We start from the raw sequence: 21,346 nt of genomic DNA on the forward strand, positions 1-21,346 counted from the left end.
AATGCTTATTTTTAATTGAATCTTTGGGCGTCGTTCACTCCAATATCCAAGTGATAGAAACCAGGAATTCTTCAATTACATATCGAAAGATACGCAGAACCATTGTGTGACAAGCACACGCGATTAACACAGAACTATAGTGATAGCTGGGGACCATCAGTGCCCCCTGAATATCATCCGTCCCCAGTTTTTCATTACATTTCGAAAGATACGTATGGTCGCTCTCTGACGAATGCAATCGCTTACCAATAAACAATCATGATACCTGGGGACCATAAATACCGTCAGCAAATCATCGCTGATAGAAACATTCAACTTCTTCGATTGGTTTTAGGGATTTAAGACTCCACCGATGGCAAGGAATGGGGAGCTCCTCATGCATACAGATATCCTCTCAATTCCATGCTCTGAAAACATCTAGTATTTACAGCTCCGTACGAAGAAAGGGCTTGGCCAGCTGATTTCGTGAGTTATATTATCTAGCCTAACCTTCATCACGAACACGTTCCCCATTTTGTCTCGTGCTCATAGTGATACCTATAACGATTCGGATATGGGCTCTTTGCTTGTGCGTTCCCCATGGGAAACCCATCATCAACCTGCAAGCACCAACATAAGTCCGGCTAGATATTGGCTGTTTGATCTGCCGCCGCCGCCAACTATTGCCAATGTCGTACTGGAGGAATACACCAGCAGTCAATTTGGATTCATGGCTGAAGAATATGATCATCGCCAATCCCCGGGTATCGTCCCCGTAAATAGCAGCTTGGAGCTGCAGCCCAATGACAAGGAATATTCCAGGCCGATCAGTTCTTGCACCAAAAAGGCTTTTCATAACGCCAGGGAACGGCACAGGCGAAAGACATTGAAAATGCTCTTCTCCCAATTACGTTCGCTGTTACCTATTATAAATCGAAAGGTAAACCTCAAACCTACATCCTTTCCATATCGTTCCATAATTTTTCTACCGATAGGTGAAAAGTTGAAATGAAACTTATCACTTTTACTGAATGAAATCCTCAAAAAAGGGAATGAATTTGATTACTAGATCCCAGTCGTGTAAGTGAAAGAGATTTAAGTTTAGGTCCTAGATGCTCTATTAGTTCATTTAGGGAATAATATAATTCTTAATATGGAGCATACTGTGAACACCCAAGAAGTTGGAAATATGCACAACCTGGAAAAGTTAAATTTAAGTCGTTTAATTCCCTTATATATACAGAGAGGGTGTATCTGTCACTTTGGGAATAATATAATGCTGAATATGGAGCATACTATGAACACGCAAGTAGTTGGAAACGTGCACAACCTACAAAATTTAATTTTTTGTCGTTAGATTCCCTTTTATACATAGAGGGGAATCTGTCTCTTGGGGAATACTATAATTTTGAATATTATAATTCTGAATATTACCTTCGATATGAACCTAACACGTATTACAGATCGAGTTAAGCTTAGGTCAACTGGTCCTACTATGGTAATCAAACTGGTATAGCTAATAAATCACACAACACATGATGGTAAGTATAAGGTTACTAGTACTCATTTCACTACCTAATTTCCATAGCATCTCTATCATATTACTTGAATAGTGGAAACGGTAAATAATATGATTCCAGTTCTTAATTCTATGAAACAAGTTCATTACTATTACTGATTTTAATATTTTGTAATAACACACACGGAAAAGCAAAAGCTAGAAGTAGTATAACGGAACAGCTAAGCTCTTGGTTCCATAGAAGTAAGAAGGTAGTACATGGACTTGGTACCTGTATTCTCATAAGATATGAACAAGAAAGCTGATGACACTCACTAGCCTCACTAACACTAAAGCCAAACTCGAGAAACATGGGAAAGCAAGTACAGTATGAGATAACTTTATACATATACAGATTAGGTTATAGTATAATCCCATATTCAATATACTATGAACATTATCTAGGGGATTACTCATATTGGCTTGAACAGTACGTATGCTTGTGATATAAGTCTTATTACCATTACTAAATTACGGTGTAAGGTGTGATGCTTAGTTATCATTTTGGTTTAAGCTCAATATCACTATGGAATCAGCTTGATGATTGAATAATGAATTGACTACTACTAGTGCAATGAAGCTTTGATTATGCAAATACAATCGTTGATACTTACAGATCTACCCTTGTATTACGTGATACTCGATAAGGGTTAGAGAATGCTAATTACTAAACATGCTCAAAATCCCAATCGTGTCAAACGACAGGGATGTAAGGTTTAAGCCCTTGATGTTGTATTGGTTCATTTATTTCGTGGATGATCAAAATCCCAATCGTGTCAAACGACAGGGATGTAAGGTTTAAGCCCTTGATGTTGTATTGGTTCATTTATTTCGTGGAAGTAGGGAATAATATAATGCTGAATATGGAGCATACTGTGAACCCGCAAGAAGTTAGGAATATGCACAACCTGGAAAATTTAATTTTGTCATTTGATTCCCCACACAAATATATATTATTACATTATATAATATCTTGTAGTGACTTCACTGCATATCTTATTACAATATATGTTATCTTATTACAATGTATACACATATATGTCACTTCACAGTATATCTTAGGAATAGGCACAACCTGGAAAATTTAATTTTGTCATTTGATTCCCCACACAAATATATATTATTACATTATATAATATCTTGTAGTGACTTCACTGCATATCTTATTATAATATATGTTATCTTATTACAATATATACACATATATGTCACTTCACACTATATCGTATTACAAGATATCCACTATATAGGTATATAGTAACTTTTTTGCATATCTTATTACAATATATTCACACATATCTGTCACATCACAATTAGAAATAATTAATTCCTACTTGTTTATGGTTGTAATTCTCCATTTGAGGAGTTTGTTCCTACATAATAGGAATTTAGTTTCTCCTAGTTTAGTGTGTGGTTGAGAGAATCTCTCAACCACACTAGTGTACGTCTAAGATAGAATTCCTATCTTGAGACTATTGCTTGCATAAATATGTGTGTAAATTTCCTCATTAAAAATATAGAATATATTTTTGAGTGTCTGCAATTTTATCTTGTTATTAGAGCCTGTGACGGCTTGGCCGCTCAAGGGCTAGGCCTGTCCTCGGCTGAGGGAAATAAGTAGAATAAAATTTTTTGTGAATGTTCGTTTGTCCATCATTCGATTACTTTGTTGATTATTGTTTACACGAGCTACAGTGTCAACGACATGTGGATAGTTGTAGATCTCTGACTTACAATGTGAATTTTGGTCGTGGAGTAGCATCTGAGTTGTTTTGGGCGCTAACCATGTGGAGGAGTTGCGGAGGTGCAGATAGCTACAAGTGCGGGGAGTGTTAATTTAGATCTGAGATTGCAGGCCTGGTGGTGAGCATTGGCGGCAGTGAACCATCTGCATGAGGAGCTAGCATTCAGCAACATTGCCTGTGGGTAATTGAGCGTTGTGTGGCCGGTTTATGGTGGCCAAGTGCTGAAGGCAATCAGTTGGAACCTAGAGTTCGTTGTTAGCACTGATATATATTGTTTGTTTTTCATCAAACTCCTGCGAAGGGGCTTTGCTGGTATTTGCAGGCCCGAAGTTCAGTGCGAGTATTGGATTTGTCGGATTTGTTTGAGATTCGTCGGATCAATGCGAGTGAAGAGTAGAGCTGTCAGATTTGTCAGAGGAATCGGTGGAGGCCAAGTTTCAACTGTTACTGATTGAAGTTATTCAAGCCTTAGATCTGCGAAGGCGAAATAGCTGTTGTGGTGAGTTGTCGCCTGGTCGATTGGCAGATCCGGTTTCAGGGCGAGATTCCGATCCAGTTTGGGGATCAAGATGTGATCTGCTGCGAAGGAAGCTTGGATCTAGAGTGAAGGATGTGTTTGGGCTAATCGGTGCAACGTGGTTGAGCGAGAGGCCGAAAGGGAGCAACACTGGTGCCTTGATGCACTGTTTTTGGTAGCAGATTTACTGTGGAGCTTCCCTTCACTGCGCAATCGGACGAGGGTTTCCTGAACAGAACGAGGGTCTCTGATGGGGTTGAAGCCCTTTTCTCTCGATCTGGTTACTGCAGATCCGTGATTGGGTGCCACATTTGGGCTCGACGTTCTATGTGGCACTGAGATATTGGTGTTTTGTTGATACCCATTTCGGGTTTTTGCTGCATTAGTGGAAAGATGGGGATGGGATCAGGCAAGGGCGGCGCTTCTGTGAATGACAATGTCCTGAAAAAGGTCATGCTGAGCTACACCTATGTGAGTATATGGATCTTCCTGAGCTTTAGTGTGATCGTGTTCAATAAGTACATTCTTGACAGGAAGATGTTTAACTAGGCCTTCCCCATTAACCTGACCATGATTCACATGGCATTCTATTCGTTCCTCGCCATAGTGTTGGTGAGAGTCCTGAAACTTGTCGAGCCAATTGGAATGTCAAGGGAGGTATATCTGACCTCAGCTGTGCCCATTAGAGCCCTCTACTCTCTTAGCCTCTGGTTCTCCAATTCAGCTTACATTTACCTATCAGTCTCCTTCATCCAGATGCTAAAGTCCCTTATGCCCGTGGCTGCCTATTCCATTCGAGTTTCCGTGAAGAGAGATAAATTCGTTCCCAATAACATGGCGAACATGATTGGTATATCATTTGGAGTTTCCATTGCAGCATACGGGGAGGCCAAGTTCGATTCAGTGCAGTTGTGTTTGAGGCTACACAGTTGGTATTGATATAGATCTTTCTTACGTCAAAGGGAATCACCTTGAATCCAATTACTACCTTGTATTATGTTGCCCCATGCTACCTTTTTTGTTCTTGACTATCCCCTGGTTGTTTGTTGAGTTTTCAGTGCTCAAGGAGGCTTCAACCTTCCATTTCGATTATTTCATCTTTGGCACAAATTCCCTCTGTGCCTTTGCCTTTAACCTTGCAATTTTCCTTTTGATTAGAAAGACTTCAGCCTTGACGATGAACGTGGCTGGTGTTGTCAAGGATTGGCTTCTCATTGCATTCCCATGGCCGACGAGGAGGAGCGCTATGAGGCCAATCTCTCTGCTGAATTATGGGGGGGAAGCTACCTGGGAGCTTCAAGCCGAAGGCCCGTGATGTTTGTACCTTAAAGGTCAATGATTCTTCACTTTCTGTAACCCCTGGGCTCTTCTATAGTGATGAGTTTCTCATGGAGTTGACGCAGATTACAGAGAGTTTGTGTGGCCATTGTCGTTGACCAGATCTTTCCTAGAGAGAAATGTGCAGTCATGGACTTTTATGGTGTGGTCCAACATCATTAATAGGGCTTTCATCATTATTTAACTGGTGCAGTCCAACATCATTAACAAGGCTTTCATCATTATTCAACCGTGGTTAAGCGTTGAATTCGTGGAGCTCTAGAGCTGGAGTGAGAGAGTAAAGAGCCGTGAGTCAACCTCTTTGGTGTCATGTACAGACTGAGCGCAGTAGAAGCGCGGTGGTGTTGCGTTGAGTTTCTTTGGAAATGTTCTGCCACTGCAACGGTAAAGTGTGGTATTTATAAATGTTTTGGAACTATAAGCATTGAGCTTAGCTCACTCAATGGAGTGTTTTTGTTAGAATTAGCTACTCTAACAAATCATGCAGGTAAATCCAAGACAATCAGAAAGATGATGCAAATGTACTATGTGGTGAGTAACAAGGTTGAATTGCACCAAATATTAATTTCGTGCAACAATGACACTAAAGGAGCAATGACAACGTTTATGGTGGACAACAAAGAATATGTTTGTTTGAGTTAGTGTGGTTTGTGGAATAGACTCCCTAGCATGTTATTAACAAGTTCAATTGTTGTAATGGTCATTGTACGTACCCAGAAACTCCAAAATGTGGAATGAAATGTAAGTTTTTTAAGGCATCTAAAAGTTCGTGGTGATCTTAAAACCACTTTGTAATGGTTTATGGTCATCCTGAAACCATCTTTTGTCACTGTAAAGTGAGGGTTGGTGGTGAGCCAGAAACCATCTATAGTTTTTGTGGCTAAAGTGCTTTTGTGACCAGCTTGCCTTCGTGGCATAATCGCCTCTGTGGCTTGAGGTGCCTTTGTGGCCGCGTGTACACGAGAGCTTTGTGCTCAATTGAGCAGGTGGACTGCAGAACACCTGGCTCGGACTTAGATGATTTTTAAATTTTCTGAGTAGAAGGGGATCCGCGGGAATCCTTATCTTCGTTTGATGATTTGCGAGAGGAGGCAGATCGGAGAAGTTGTGGATCTGTCCGAGGGAGGCAGATTGTGTTTTGGAGGTTCTGTACATGCAATTCGCCTGATGGTGGTGAATTTTATCATGATAAGTAGTCATTAAGGGGGGGAGTTAGAAATAGTTAATTCCTACTTGTCTATGGTTGTAATTCTCCATTTGAGGAGTTTGTTCCTACATAATAGAAATTTAGTTTCTCCTAATTTAGTGTGTGGCTGAGAGAATCTCTCAACCACACTACTGTACGTCTAAGATAGAATTCCTATCTTGAGACTATTGCTTGCATAAATATGTGTGTAAATTTCCTTATTAAAAATATAGAATATATTTTTGAGTATTTGCAATTTTATCTATCACTTTACATCTTATTATAGCATATAAACATACATTGTTTTAAAATGTATTTAAATTAAAATAAATTTACAGTTTCAAAGATATTCTTAAAATAATCTCTAATCATAAATAACGTGCTTGTAAGTTCAATACAAGCTAAAATAGAGAAAGTACAGATAAGTTTGAATGAGTCTAATCATAAATATCATGTGATTCTTTCATAAAATAGTACGCTCTAAAGTACAAGTTAGCATCCGGAATTCAGATTCATTAACTTTGCTGACACTATTTTGCTGCCTTATAGTTATCTATTATCCATTTGGATCTAGTGGTGGGGATATATTGCTCTGCGCATTTATAGTTATCTATTATCCGTTTGGATCTAGTGGTGGGGATATACTACTGTGCACATTTATAGTTTGATATTACAGTAAATGGTAAATAAAGTATGCCGTTTTGTTTACCAAATGTTGTCAGTTTTTTTCTTCTGCTTGCATTTATAGATCGATAGAATGGTAAATGGCAAATCTTCTGCTTGTATTTATAGATCGATAGCATGGTAAATGGAAAATCTTCTGCTTGCATTTATAGATCGATAGTGTTGAATGTGTAATTTCAACGCAGAGTTATATCGCCAGAAATCGTTCACCAAACCCGCCTGAGAGTTCTCGGGCCACTTTCCGGCAAAGGGATTTTCCGTATATTTGAGCCCGAGAAAATTTGGAGTTGACGCGTGGCTGTCCCCTTACGTCACCATGTCTGACATTCTCGGGACATAAAGCTCTGCAGAAAATGATCTCCCGATATTCTCCTCCACCGTTCGATTGTCTCCAGCGTTTTTGTCCGTTGATTGCTCAAACCTGCATACGGCAAATATTAACTATGTTGCGTGGAGTAAAACTAAGTTTTTCGTTGACCATACCTTTCATTTAATAAACTGTCATATGCGTAGGTGAAGTCTTAATGTTCCTTTATGCGGGAGGTATGGGCATATATTATATATGTGTTATATTTTAAAAAGAGCGTTGACCATATATGTTAAAAAAATCCACTGTAGTAAATAATGTTTTTGTATTAATTTCTTTTATAACGAGCAAAAAAAACGTGCTCCGTGTTGTAATGTTTTTATGTTTTTTTTGGAGTTGACATTGTATTGTGTGAGTGTGAAATGAACGCACAGCAGTGCGAGTGTAAGAGTTCGGGGGCAGCGAAAGAGAAGAGAGAGTTTGCACAGCAGTGCATGAAGAAAAGAACAGAGAGGAGCGCACATGGTTTTGTAAGCCTGTGTAAATTTTGTTTTTACAGCAGTATGTAAAAGAAGGTTTTACACCAGTAAGTAATATGTTTTCACAGCAGTGAATGTAAATGAGAGTTTTACCCAGCAGAGTAAATTCTCATGTGGAGACAGAGTAAATTTTTTTTGTTGAATGTATTTTTTTTGTGTGGTGAATCCCTCTCAGCAAAGAGGATGAATATGTATCAGGCATATATTTTAATGAATGGAAATGTTTTTATGGTGGTGAAATACTCTGTTCCTCAGTAAAAAAAAATTTAAGCTTCCCTGTGCACAAAAGATCCTGGAGTGAAAGAAACAGAGCACTGTCTCTGTGTGTTGAGTTTTAGTTTTTATGTGTTTTTGGGATTTTCCCATTAAAATCCCCAATAGTGGTATCAGAGTAGGCTTAGGCTCTTTGAAAGTGTTCAAGAAGCTGAAAGGAGGACTCTTTTGTTGCAGCAGTAGATCTTCTCCAACAAAATAAAGTCTCAGGCAAAGGATTCAGGTATTCCAAAAAGTTTTTTATGTGTTGCTGAAGAAGCAGTCAGTGTTTTTAAACACACGGTCAAGGATTTAGAGGCATAGATCAGAATGCAAGGAATGGCCAGCACAAGCACTGGTATGGGTATGTTTAACACCCAGCTCCCACAGTTTAATGGGAAAAACTATGACTATTGGGCAATAACCATGACAGCCCTGTTTGCCTCTCAAGATTTATGGGAAATAGTTGAATCTGGGTTTGAAGAACCAGCAGATGAAAATGAGTTCAATGCATTAACTCAGGGAGAGAGAGATCAGCTGAAGAGAAATAGGAAGAAGGATTCAAAAGCCCGTATGTTGTTGTATCTAGCAGTAGACCAGAGTGTGTTTCCAAGGTTAGCAGCAGCTAAGACAGCCAATGAAGCATGGCAAACCCTCAAGACAGCCTATCAAGGCATGGAGAGAGTGAAGACAGCAAAACTACAATTGCTGAGAAAAGATTTTGAGAACCTGTGCATGAAGGAGTCAGATAACATTGACTCATTCTTCCCTCATGTGATTGGTGTAATCACACAAATGAGAACTCATGGAGAAACCATTGAAGATAGGAGGATTGTGGAGAAAATATTGAGGGTTTTACCCTCAAGGTTTGATGCCATAGTCACCACCATTGAAGAGACAAAGGATCTCTCAAACTATTCAGTTGATGAGCTACATGCATCACTGATAACACATGAGCAGAGATTGAGTAGGAATGAAAACTCATCTCTTGAGCAAGCCTTCAAGACCCAGATGTCCTTTGGAAGAGGAAGAGGTCAAGGAAGAGGAAATCGAAGAGGAAGAGGCAGAAGCCAGAACAGAGGTGGAAGGAACAGCCCATCAAATGCACAAGGAAGAGGCAGCAATACAAATCAGAACCAAGGCCAAGGCAGCAGCCAACAAAGAGAACAGTATCATGCTCAAGGACAAAGGTATGATAAATCTAATGTTCAATGCTATTATTGCAAAAAGTATGGACATTATGCAAGTGATTGTAGAAAGAAACAACATGATATGAACAGTAGACAAAATGCAAATGTTACAAGAGAAAACAACAGTCAAAATAATGTGTTGTTAGCCTGTAACATGGCTGAAACAAACAGTGAGGACATTTGGTTTTTAGACTCAGGTTGCAGCAACCATATGACCGGAAACATAGCCTTCTTTTCTGCCCTAGATAAAAATGTGAAATCAGAAGTCACACTAGGAACTGATAGTAAAATCTCTGTTATGGGAAAAGGAGAGGTAAAAATATTTACAAAGCAAGGAGAAAGGAAAACCATAGCAGATGTCTACTATGTCCCCGGAATGAGATGTAACCTCTTGAGTATTGGACAGCTTGTCCATAAGGGGTACAATGTTTTCTTTAAAAATGATGTATGCACCATCATGGATATACCACCCAGCAAAAGATGCATTGCTGAAGTGAAGATGACGAGGAACATGATGTTCCCTCTCAGGATAAGGGCAGATTTGAAAAACAAAGGAGAAATTGCAGCAGTCACCCAAGAGGCCTTCCAAAGCGTGCCAAAAGATGAAAATTGGTTGTGGCACTTGAGATTTGGTCATCTCAATTTTGGAGGTCTAAATTTGTTGAGTAGGAAAGGAATGGTAAGAGGACTACCATTGATAGAGAAACCGGACAGCCTATGTGAAGGCTGCATTTTGGGAAAACAACATAGAGAAAGTTTTCCATCAGGTAAAAGCATAAGGGCAAAGGCACCCTTAGAGATCATCCACTCAGATTTATGTGGACCAATGCAAGCTCCATCATTAGCAGGCAGCCAATATTTCCTAACATTCATTGATGACTTTACAAGAAAAACTTGGGTATATTTCCTTAAAAACAAAAGTGAAGTGTTTGAGAAATTCCAAAACTTCAAGGCATTTGTGGAGAACCAAAGTGGGCTACATATAAAAGTTTTGAGAACTGATAGAGGAGGTGAGTATATCTCCAAGGAATTTCTAAGATTTTGTAGAGAAAATGGAATTCATAAACAGTTTACAGCAAGGTACACCCCACAGCAAAATGGAGTTGCTGAAAGGAAGAACAGGACCATCATCGATATGGCGAGGAGCATGCTAAAGGCAAAGCATTTGCCAAATGACTATTGGGCTGAAGCTGTAAATTGTGCAGTGTATATTTTGAACAGGTGTCCTACAAAAGCAGTGATGAACAAAGTGCCGGAAGAAGCATGGAGTGGGAGAAAGCAAGGAGTCACCCACATGAGAGTTTTTGGATGTGTGGCCTATGCACACATTCCAAATCAGCTAAGGAGGAAGTTGGACAACGAAGGGGAGAAATGTCTTTTCATTGGATACAGTGAGGAATCCAAAGCCTACAGGTTGTATATCCCATCCACCAAGAAGTTTTTTGTCAGCAGAGAAGTTCAATTCATTGAAGAGGAAGCTTGGGATGGAAGCATAGAGAAAACCGTGAATGTTAAAAACTGTTTGTCTCATGATGAAGATGAAGAGGAAGTGGCTGAAATACATCCCCAAACAACAACGCCAACACAAGGACAATAAGGGACACCATTGAGGATAAATGAGAGTGCTTCTCCAAGCACACCACAAGGAGGAAATTCAAGTGCATCTTCAAGCACTTGCACACCAAGTGAAAGAGGTAAGAAATTTAGAAATCTAAGTGACATTTATGATGAAGGAATGAATTCCTTATTTGCCTTGTATTGTCATGTTGATGATCCTATTCATTTCGAGGATGCAATTAAAGATAGGAAATGGTTAGAAGCTATGGATGAGGAAATGAATGCCATAGAGAGAAACAAAACATGGGATTTGGTTGAGCTACCAAAAGGCAAAGAAGTCATTGGAGTGAAATGGGTCTATAAGATCAAGAGTAATGCTCAAGGCAAGATAGAAAGGCACAAGGCAAGGCTGGTTGTCAAAGGGTACAAGCAGCAGTATGGGAGAGATTATGAGGAGACTTTCGCACCGGTTGCAAGAATGGAAACCGTGAGAGCAGTGCTGTCCATAGCAGCACAAAACAAATGGAAAGTCTACCAAATGGACGTGAAGTCAACATTCCTAAATGGAGTGTTAAAAGAAGAGGTGTACATTGAACAGCCTCTCGGCTATGAGAAGAAAGGTGAAGAGCACAAAGTGTGCAAATTGAAGAAAGCTCTTTATGGGCTGAAGCAAGCGCCAAGAGCATGGTACAGCAGGATAGATTCATATCTATTGGATAATGAATTCGACAAGTGTGAAGGAGAACCCACAGTCTACATCAAAGAAAAGGATGGTAAAATTTTAATTGTTGTCTTGTATGTTGATGATGTGATTTTCACAGGTAATGATGATCAGCTCATTGAGAATTTTAAATCAGTCATGAAAGAGAAATTTGAAATGACTGACATGGGTTTCTTGAGATACTTCTTAGGCATAGAAGTAGATCAAAATGAAAAAGGAATTTTTATCTCACAAGCAAGATATGTAAATCAAGTATTGAGCAGATTTAACATGCAAGAATGCAAAGCAGCGATCACTCCCACAGTAATGGGATTAAAACTCAGCAGAGACTGTGGGATTAAAACTCAGCAGAGAGGACAACAGCAAGGATTTTGATCCTAGTTTGTACAAGAGTATTGTAGGCAGCCTTATGTATTTAACAGCTACTAGGCCTGACATTATGTATGCTGTTAGTTTAATTTCTAGATTCATGGAGAGGCCAAAGGAGGCACATTGGCAGGCAGCAAAAAGAATTTTAAGGTATGTCAAAGGTACCAAAATGTTTGGAATTTTATATAATGTCTCAAAACATTCAGATTTGGTTGGATACACTGATAGTGATTGGGCTGGAAGTGTAGATGATCAGAAAAGAACTTCCGGTTATGTTTTTCATATGGGTTCAGGAGCCATTTCATGGGCTTCTAAGAAGCAGTCCATTGTAGCATTGTCTACAGCAGAGGCTGAATATGTGGCAGCTACAGCAGCAGCATGTCAAGCAGTTTGGATGAGAAGGATGCTGAGGAGCTTAGGCAAAGAGCAGGCAAAAGCGACAGTGATTTTTTGTGACAATAGCTCAGCTATTGCATTGTCAAAGAATTCAGTGTTTCATAAGAGAATGAAACACATTGATACAAGGTTTCACTACATCAGAGAATTGGTGAACAATGGAGAAATTGTCCTAGAACATTGCAGGACTCAAGAACAGGTTGCAGACATCTTGACAAAGCCACTGGATCAGAAAAGCTTTGAATTTTTGAGAAAGTGTCTGGGTATGACTGAATGCCCAGCAGTTGAAATTAAAGGGGAGTGTTGAATGTGTAATTTCAACGCAGATTTATATCGCCAGAAATCGTTCACCAAACCCGCCTGAGAGTTCTCGGGCCACTTTCCGGCAAAGGGATTTTCCGTATATTTGAGCCCGAGAAAATTTGGAGTTGACGCGTGGCTGTCCCCTTACGTCACCATGTCTGACATTCTCGGGACATAAAGCTCTGCAGAAAATGACCTCCCGATATTCTCCTCCACTGTTCGATTGTCTCCAACGTTTTTGTCCATTGATTGCTCAAACCTGCATACGACAAATATTAACTATGTTGCGTGGAGTAAAACTAAGTTTTTTGTTTTTGTATTAATTTCTTTTATAACGAGCAAAAAAAACGTGCTCCGTGTTGTAATGCTTTTATGTTTTTTTGGAGTTGACATTGTATTGTGTGAGTGTGAAATGAACGCACAGCAGTGCGAGTGTAAGAGTTCGGGGGCAGCGAAAGAGAAGAGAGAGTTTGCACAGCAGTGCATGAAGAAAAGAACAGAGAGGAGTGTAAGAGTTCGGGGGCAGCGAAAGAGAAGAGAGAGTTTGCACAGCAGTGCATGAAGAAAAGAACAGAGAGGAGCGCACATGGTTTTGTAAGCCCGTGTGAATTTTGTTTTTACAGCAGTATGTAAAAGAAGGTTTTACACCAGTAAGTAATATGTTTTAACAGCAGTGAATGTAAATGAGAGTTTTACCTAGCATAGTAAATTCTCATGTGGAGACAGAGTAAATTTTTTTTGTTGAATGTATTTTTTTTGTGTGGTGAATCCTTCTCAGCAAAGAGGATGAATATGTATCAGGCATATATTTTAATGAATGGAAATGTTTTTATGGTGGTGAAATACTCTGTTCCTCAGTAAATAAAATTTTAAGCTTCCCTGTGCACAAAAGACCCTGGAGTGAAAGAAACAGAGCAATGTCTCTGTATGTTGAGTTTTAGTTTTTATGTGTTTTTGGGATTTTCCCATTAAAATCCCCAACAGATAGCATGGTAAATGGTAAATAAGACTTGGCCGTTTTATTTACGGAGCGCTGTCAGTTCTTTTCTTCTGCTTTTGACCGGGTTCACATAGAGGTTTTAAATTTATTCTTGAAACTTAATTTTCTCTTGAATTGAGTTCTCCTTTGCAGGGAAAACCGAGCATTCGAAATACCGTTTCTCGAGTCGTTAAATACATTCCTGTTCTGCGGAACGAAATCGAGAAATTAAAAAGAAAACGTGCTAAGTTGATAGACGGCACCAAACAATCAATTCGTGCAAGCTACCTCGTGAGCTCAAAATCTGTGAGGAGTACTGGAGCTGAAGGATTGGTAGAATTTATGGGCCCTCCTCCTCCTCCTGCGATCACAGGCTCTCCCGATCATGTTAAAGTTACAGTAAAGGCAGGGTTTGGAAGTTCACAGATGATAGCAACAATTTGTAATTCTAGAGTTTGCATTCTGTTCTCTACGCTTTTCGTGCTGCTAGGAAAGGAGGGACTCGACGTACTCAATGCTTCTACTTTCATCTCTCAGGATAAAGTTTGTCATAATCTTCATCTCGAGGTGGGGCAAACTTTTCTAATTAATTGTCATCTGTTGGGCGTGTCTGCCCACTGAGTCAAAGCAGAGCTAACAATCGTACTGTCTTGGTTGTTTCAGATGATCGCAGGAAGAAGTGAAGTAGATCCAAATCTTCTGCAAATGAAGCTTCTCTTACTCTTTTCTGCTAAAACCTCACGTTTCTGCTAAAACCTCACCAGACATGAGAGAGTTAAAATGCCAAAAGACCTCAAAAGAATTGCACCTCAATGCCAATGTTTCCACTGAAATATGATGCGTTCCATTTCATGCACAAGGAGCTTTCCAATCTTGAAATACCACAAAGAAAAGTCTTTTGCATCTAATAGTCAGTCTCGAAACAAAGGACCTTTTGCATCTAATAGTCAGTCTCGAAAGAAGGGAACCGATTCTCGCCCAAAGGTTTCCGGTACTATTGTCAGATTAGAGTCTATGGATCCTGTTCGGTTCATGACGTTCATGTTTCCTAGGAATTTTCTTTCAGGCTGCTTTTATGGTGTGAAATACAATTTGCCAACATTTTTTAGAATTCAAGTTGCTTTGATAATGTGGAAGTCAATTTGTCAAAGTTTAACATTTGGATTCTGCATGACTCCATGACTCCTTTTAGTCATCTTGGATCTTTCGAAAGAAGAGAAGTTCATTAGAATATTTGTAAGATTCAAATTTCAAAAATATCATAGTAGATTAGACAAAATATAAACTGAATTGTTTAATATTTAAAAAAATAAAATAAATTGGAGTATATATTTATTCGATCATACTTATATTTTTATATTCATAATTTTAATTTTTTAATATATATATATATATTCTAAATAATACAGAATTCCTCTTCTAATATTCCTCAATTAACCAACAAAAATATGAACTAAATATGCCTGTCTTGATTCCAAAATACCAAAAAGTATAATATTTATAAGCAATTATTATTAGTTTATAATCAACGAAGTTACAATACCCAATTCTTATTTGTGTCACTTGTGATTCTTACTAAGTAAAAGACTCTGTTCCTAGTAGTTAGGATCTATTTCTTACATTGCCGTGTGGTTGAGATATTCTTTCAACCAACAGATTGTGTGTCCAAGATAGTGTACTTATCTTGAGACAACACTTCTTGTATATATGTAATTTCATTTGATTAATAAATCAATCTGGATTCTCATATTTTATCATGGTATCGGAGCCCTGAGGGCTTGGCCCCTGGTGGGTTTGGCCCGTGTTGGGATAAGGGAAATAATTGAGAATTATATTTTAGTTTTTAGTTTTTCTGTGTACATCATTCTTCGAAACACGTGGTTATTTTTTGTGGTCTGAGCATGGACAGAGAATCTTTGTTGTCGGATCCGTGGAGGAGTTACACAGGCTGTTATAGATCTTTGTTTGCAGATCTGTTTCCTTATAGATTTTTGTTTGCTTCTAGAGACTGAAGTGATATGTTGGCAGTGTAGAAGCATGGAGCGGCCTTTTCGTGTCTGTACTCCACAGCGAGCCGAGAAAGGGAGTTGGAGTGTGCATCGATGAGGGCAGCAACATCGGTGCTAGTGTGGATTTGAGATCATGGCATCATGGGCGAAGGTCGAAGGTATTGGTGCGGTGAGCGTGGATCCAGCGTGAACAGGGTCGAAGCATCGAAGTGGCAGTGCTCATCGTTTGAGCATGGTTATCTGCACTTTCCGGTGAGGTTTTCGCTTTGCGAGCAATCGAAGTTCAGTGAACCAGCGCGTAAAGAGTGGAGCGCATACCCCATTAACATGGTGGTATCATAGGTGTACTGTAGTATCTTTGCTTTCCATCACTGCTCGCCATCCAGATGCCTCTGAACCTGGTTGAGGCAGCCAAGCTGTATCTCGCTTCTCCAGCCACTATGGGCCAAAAACCTTCAATACTAGACACTTGAGATCATCTTGCATCTGTATTGGTATTCTGGGAAATGAGTAGGATAACAGGGCATGGAAACCTCTTCTGATCTGCTTAAGGAGAAGGCCTGCTCCATAGACCTTTTGAGCGATGGCGTTGCGCATTTGTGGGAGGCCGTTAAGCAGAAGCTTGATGATTTCATGGGATAGACGGACGATGTTCTAGCGGAGTATGTTGCTGTACTTGTCTATCATGGAAAACAACACGATCAGGAAAAGAGAGATCTGGATGCATTTATGGGCAATCGCAGTGGTGCATTTGTGGCATGGTTGTGGGACCACATTGTATCCAACATAATCCTATACATGGCATCTTCAGAATCATCACAACCAGTTGATGTAAATGAGTAGGGAAAAGTTAGTTCCGAGGAGCGAGTGAAGAGGAGCTGAGAGAAACAGACTAAAAGGAATGTTGATGTAGAAACAAAGTCTAAAGGTGACAATGGAGCATCAGTTTTAGTTTTGACTCACACAGAGGTCAACAAATGACCTATAAGTCTCGTGAAGGGAATTGGAACCCTTCTAATCATAAACCATTTAGAGAAGCAAAGGAAACATCGAGACAACAAAGTAAGTGGGGAGAGCCGATTTGTCATCTTGAGAATCCCATTGTTAATTTTTTTATTTTTTTTAAAGTGTTATGTCGGTGATATAATTTTGGTAAAAAGAATATAGTGGTATTTAGTTTGGCCAACTATTGTCACACATTTGTGTCTGTGTTGGCACTGGCCATTCTGACAATAGACAAATTTATTTGTAGGAATGCTAGCAACCAGATATAATGAAGACATGACAGTGAATATGGCATTAGAGGAGCTGCAGTAGAGATTGGAGGATGATGGACAATCGAGTTTGTGTGAATTATTGTGAGTTTATGGAATAGACTAACTAGCATGTTATTTTATGAGTCACATTTTATTAGTAAGCAAGTCTAGGGTGTTTTGTAGTGGTCTTTGTAAATTGTGTACCTGGTAGCTCCAGAGTTGGAGTGTGAAATGTAAGCCTTGTAAGGCATGTGTAACTCCATATAGTTCGTGGTAATCTAAAAACCACTTTTTATTTGCAGTGTCGGCTTGTGGTAAGTCAAAAACCACATGTAAGAGTCAAGTGGGACAAAGATTCCTGTTGGCATGGTTTAGGGTTAGCCGAGAAAAGCCTCAGCCTGGTTGAGTCAAGTCTTTGGTGAGCCTTAGTGGCTGGAGTTCCCTAGTGGCAAGGTTATGGCCAAGAATGGCTTGAGTGCCTTCGTGGCTGAGAGCCCTTGGTGGTTGAGAGCCTTGGTGGCATGGATGAGGGTGATCCGATAAAACCCAGATCATGGTTACGAGTAATCCGACAAAACCAAGGTTAACAATGATGGAGGGGGATTTACACCTATAGGTACATGTATGCAACTATAATGGTTGACAAAACCATGTATGCGAAGGAAATCCTACAAGACTGGCGGTTGCAGCGGTTGACACCCATGCATTCCGATAGATGGTTGTTCCTTTATATGGACATCAACATATTCTTTTTGGTATATTTGACCACAACTATATTTTACAGATTAATATGGAGACAAGTACTCATTAAGGGGGAGTGTTGGAATATCTAATTGCTACTTGTCTTTGTTGTGATTCTTACTAGGTAAAGGAGTTTGTTCCTAGTAGTTATGATCTATTTCCTACATTGCTGTGTCATTGAGATATTCTCTCAACCAATAGATTGTGTGTTCAATATAGTGTACCTATCTTGAGACAACACTTCTTGTATACATGTAATTGCATTTGATTAATAAATCAATTTGGATTCTCATAGTTTATCACTATTGTAAGATTAGAGTCTATGGATCTTGTTCGGTTCATGATGTTCATGTTTCCTAAAAAAATTCTTTCAGACTGCTTTTATGGTGTGAAATACAATTTGCCAACATGTTTTAGAATTCAAGTCGCTTTGATAATGTGGAAGTCAATTTGTCAAAGTTTAACATTTAGATTCCGCATGACTCCTTTTAGTGGTGAATAATCATCTTGGATCTTTCGAAAGAAGAGAAGTTCATTAGAAAATTTGTGAGATTCAAATTTCAAAAATATCATAAAAGATTAGACAATATATAAACTAAATTGTTTAATATTTAAAAAAATAAAATATATTGGAGTATATGTTTATTCGATCATACTTATATTTTTATACTTATATTTTTAATTTTTTAATATATATATATATATAGATATATATATTCCAAATAACACAAAATTCCTCCTCCAATATTCCTCAATTAACCAACAAAAATATGAGCTAAACATTCTTGTCTTGATTCCAAAAAACCAAAAAAATACAATATTTATAAGTGATTATTATTAGTTTATAATCAACGAAGCTACAATACCCAAGAAACTTAAAATATTATGAAATTCATTTTCACTTGAGCAACAACATAATTATCTTCGTGTTCCTCATTGATAACCAAATTATTTCTGGATTAAAATTGTTATTGAGATGTACAACTAAAAAAAGGTTGAATGGAAGAAAAAAAGTTGCAATATTAGTGTTATTTAATATTTCATCGATCTTTTCGTATTTTCGTAAAAAAAATATTTATTAAGCTAATTGAATTGATAATAATATTTATGCCATAAGGTGTTCCCCTCTGAAATCAACTCTCCTCTTAATATACGTGTACATTTGTGGGCCTTTGATTTTAGTGTTAGATGATTAAAATAATGTGAGTCATCCGATTAATTTGAGCAGTATTAAGGTAGTTAAAAATTTAGTTACAAAATATTCTCGCAGGCTCAGATGAACCTCGTACTTCTCAAGATTACCTAGATTTCTCTTGTTCAACTCTACTTCCAGGTGCTTGACCATAGGAGCGGAGTGGAAAGGCACAGCCCTGTACCCTCTACGATTGGTATTGTTCCTCTCTTCATTCCTATCAAGAATGCAGAGTCGTTGCTGATCATATCCTTCTTGCATGGTGGAGGGTTTGTTACCAATGGCACCAAATCAGAAAACCTTTTGCGTCTCCATGGTAGAGCATTTTCTACCCTGTCTTCCAATTTCGTGTTCTACGACATTTTTTGTAGACAAATGGGGCCATTCACTGCCATATAAATGCTCTATAAGAGTTCTCAGTTAACCCTAAGTTGTTTTTCTTCTTTACTATCAATTTTACAAATTCTTTCTTTAACCTTGTGTTTTCATCATGACCATGGGAGCGAAACGGCAGAGCCCTGTACCCTCTACAATTGGTATTGGATATGCATTGAATAGTGTTCTATTTCTCCTCCATGCCCCGATGGGAGTGCAGGTTCCTCTCTTCATTCCTGTCGAGACTGCAGAGTCGTTGCCCATTGTCTCCTTCTTCCATGGTGGAGGGTTTGCTACCCATGGCACGAAATCGGAAAACCCTTTGTGTCTCCATGGCAGAGCATTTGCTACCCTGTCTTCTGATTTCATGTTCTACAACATTTTTTGCAGATGGCTAACCAGGAGATGCAGTGTTAGTGATCTTCGTGGATTACAGGCGATCACCATAGCACCGATTTCCCATTCCATACTACGATTGTGTGCAGGCCATCACATGGTTTAGCTTCGACAATGGTAAGCCCCATTTGCTCCCCCATGTTATTTCTCTTGTTGCTTTCTCTCGTTGGTGTTTGGGCCTAATGCTCCCGGGCTCGATATCTTGGCTTTTCCTCTCCCTCCTGCTTTGGTGGTGGTGGGAGGTCATGATACACTGCAAGATTAGCAGTTGGGATATGCTGAGTATCTGTGGAAGATAAAGAAGGTTGTTGAGCTTCTATTATACAGTGAGGGTATTCATGATTTTCACATATTTTAGTAAATGTTTAACTAGAAAATAATAGAATTAGTGTCCTGTCAATGTCTGGTGTATTCTATGCCTCATACATGATTCTCACATGTTTTGTTGCAGTAAATCTGATCTAATCTTGTGTCAAAAATTTGCTTGATCTGGTTTTGATTATCAATGCTTCAATGCTTCTTCTGATTTTTTTTTTTTTCTTCTAATTCAGTAAAGTTGTGAAACTTCTACTCCTCAAGTATTCCAACTACGTGAGGGTTTAACATAGTGCTCAGTCTTTACAGGTTCACCTCTTCCTCTGGACCCCAACATAGTTATCTTGATATGGGTTTTCCCTAAACTTCATCAAGCTCAAAAAATTTAGTTAATATTTAATTGCTTTCTCCAAAATCTCTAAAACATACCCTTCAAAATTATTGGGAGTTTGATTTCAATGGTGGCATTCCTCCCATAGACTCGTTCTGGAAACCCATACAATTTTTGTTTTACATGTTTTTTTCTATTCTATGTTGATTTAATTAACTGCTTTTGGGGATCCTAGCTATAAATACTAAATAGTGCTTGGTATTATGTTGTTTTGAAGTTGATTGTGGTTTAATGAAGTGCAGCGAATATGAGCAGAAGAAGCCCTCAGGCATGAATGGTTTAGGAAGGCTCCATTGCCAAAATCAAAAGAGTTTATGCCAACATATCCAGCTCGACATGATCATGATAGGTATGAGGCTTTAATTGTTAATGGATGTGTCATTTGTTAGCATTATTAAGAAAATTTCTATTGGATCAATATGCAAATCATGAACGTACTATGTAGCTACATGGATAATCAGCTATGCTTTTGGTTTTAGGCGAATGTGGCAGATTATGAAGAATCCAGATCCTTTAGAAGAGCAGCAGAGAGAGGAGCTGCGGCAAGGTGAACTAGGTGCTAGTGGGTTATTTTGTTGATATTACCAACATAGACATTTATGGGAGAAATTGGCATGCATTTTGGCAGGGTGTTGATTCCTGAGGTATACATGGACATCATTCTGATTAAACTCTTCAAGGCCAAATATTATCAGCACTAGGAGTAGGAAAATTTGTCTTCGAGTGTTCAATAGTTCGTAATGTTGATGAGAAAGCTTATGAGATCAGATTTGTAAGTGGAGGAAATTTGGGCTTTTGCTACCAAGTAAAAAATGTTACGGATTTGTTTATTGGTTTGTCGGGGCTAATGGTTTTAGAGTGCATCATGCATGTAGTTTGCATCGCAAGGTGTGGCATAAGGACTTCCAATGGGGTAACCTCAGTTCATTTCAAGGTTATGCATGTAACATATTTCTTTGGCATATTGTAAGAGATAATCAAATTTTCACCAAATTTGTGGGAAATGATATGGATGGCTTTTTTGCAATATGCGCAATTGTTATTTTTTAAT

At 38.8% G+C, this 21,346-nt stretch overlaps 1 protein-coding gene and 1 pseudogene across 1 annotated transcript; both read left to right on the forward strand.

Annotated features, from left to right (window-relative positions):
* The first annotated feature begins 414 nt into the window (after window positions 1-414).
* Window positions 415-14,373, forward strand: LOC149156658 (transcription factor bHLH36-like). The gene is made up of 3 exons (XM_089444826.1): window positions 415-919; window positions 13,774-14,187; window positions 14,284-14,373. The coding sequence occupies exons 1-3, from the start codon at window positions 554-556 to the stop codon at window positions 14,371-14,373; spliced, it is 870 nt and encodes a 289-aa protein (XP_089300952.1). The 5' UTR covers window positions 415-553.
* On the forward strand, window positions 4,176-5,114 carry LOC149156659 (putative sugar phosphate/phosphate translocator At2g25520 pseudogene; annotated as a pseudogene).
* Window positions 14,374-21,346: the final 6,973 nt, after the last annotated feature.

Source organism: Pinus tabuliformis, chromosome 9 (assembly GCF_031772625.1).
Source record: "Pinus tabuliformis cultivar Carrire ecotype Pingquan chromosome 9, CPIR1, whole genome shotgun sequence".
NCBI lineage: Eukaryota > Viridiplantae > Streptophyta > Pinopsida > Pinales > Pinaceae > Pinus > Pinus tabuliformis.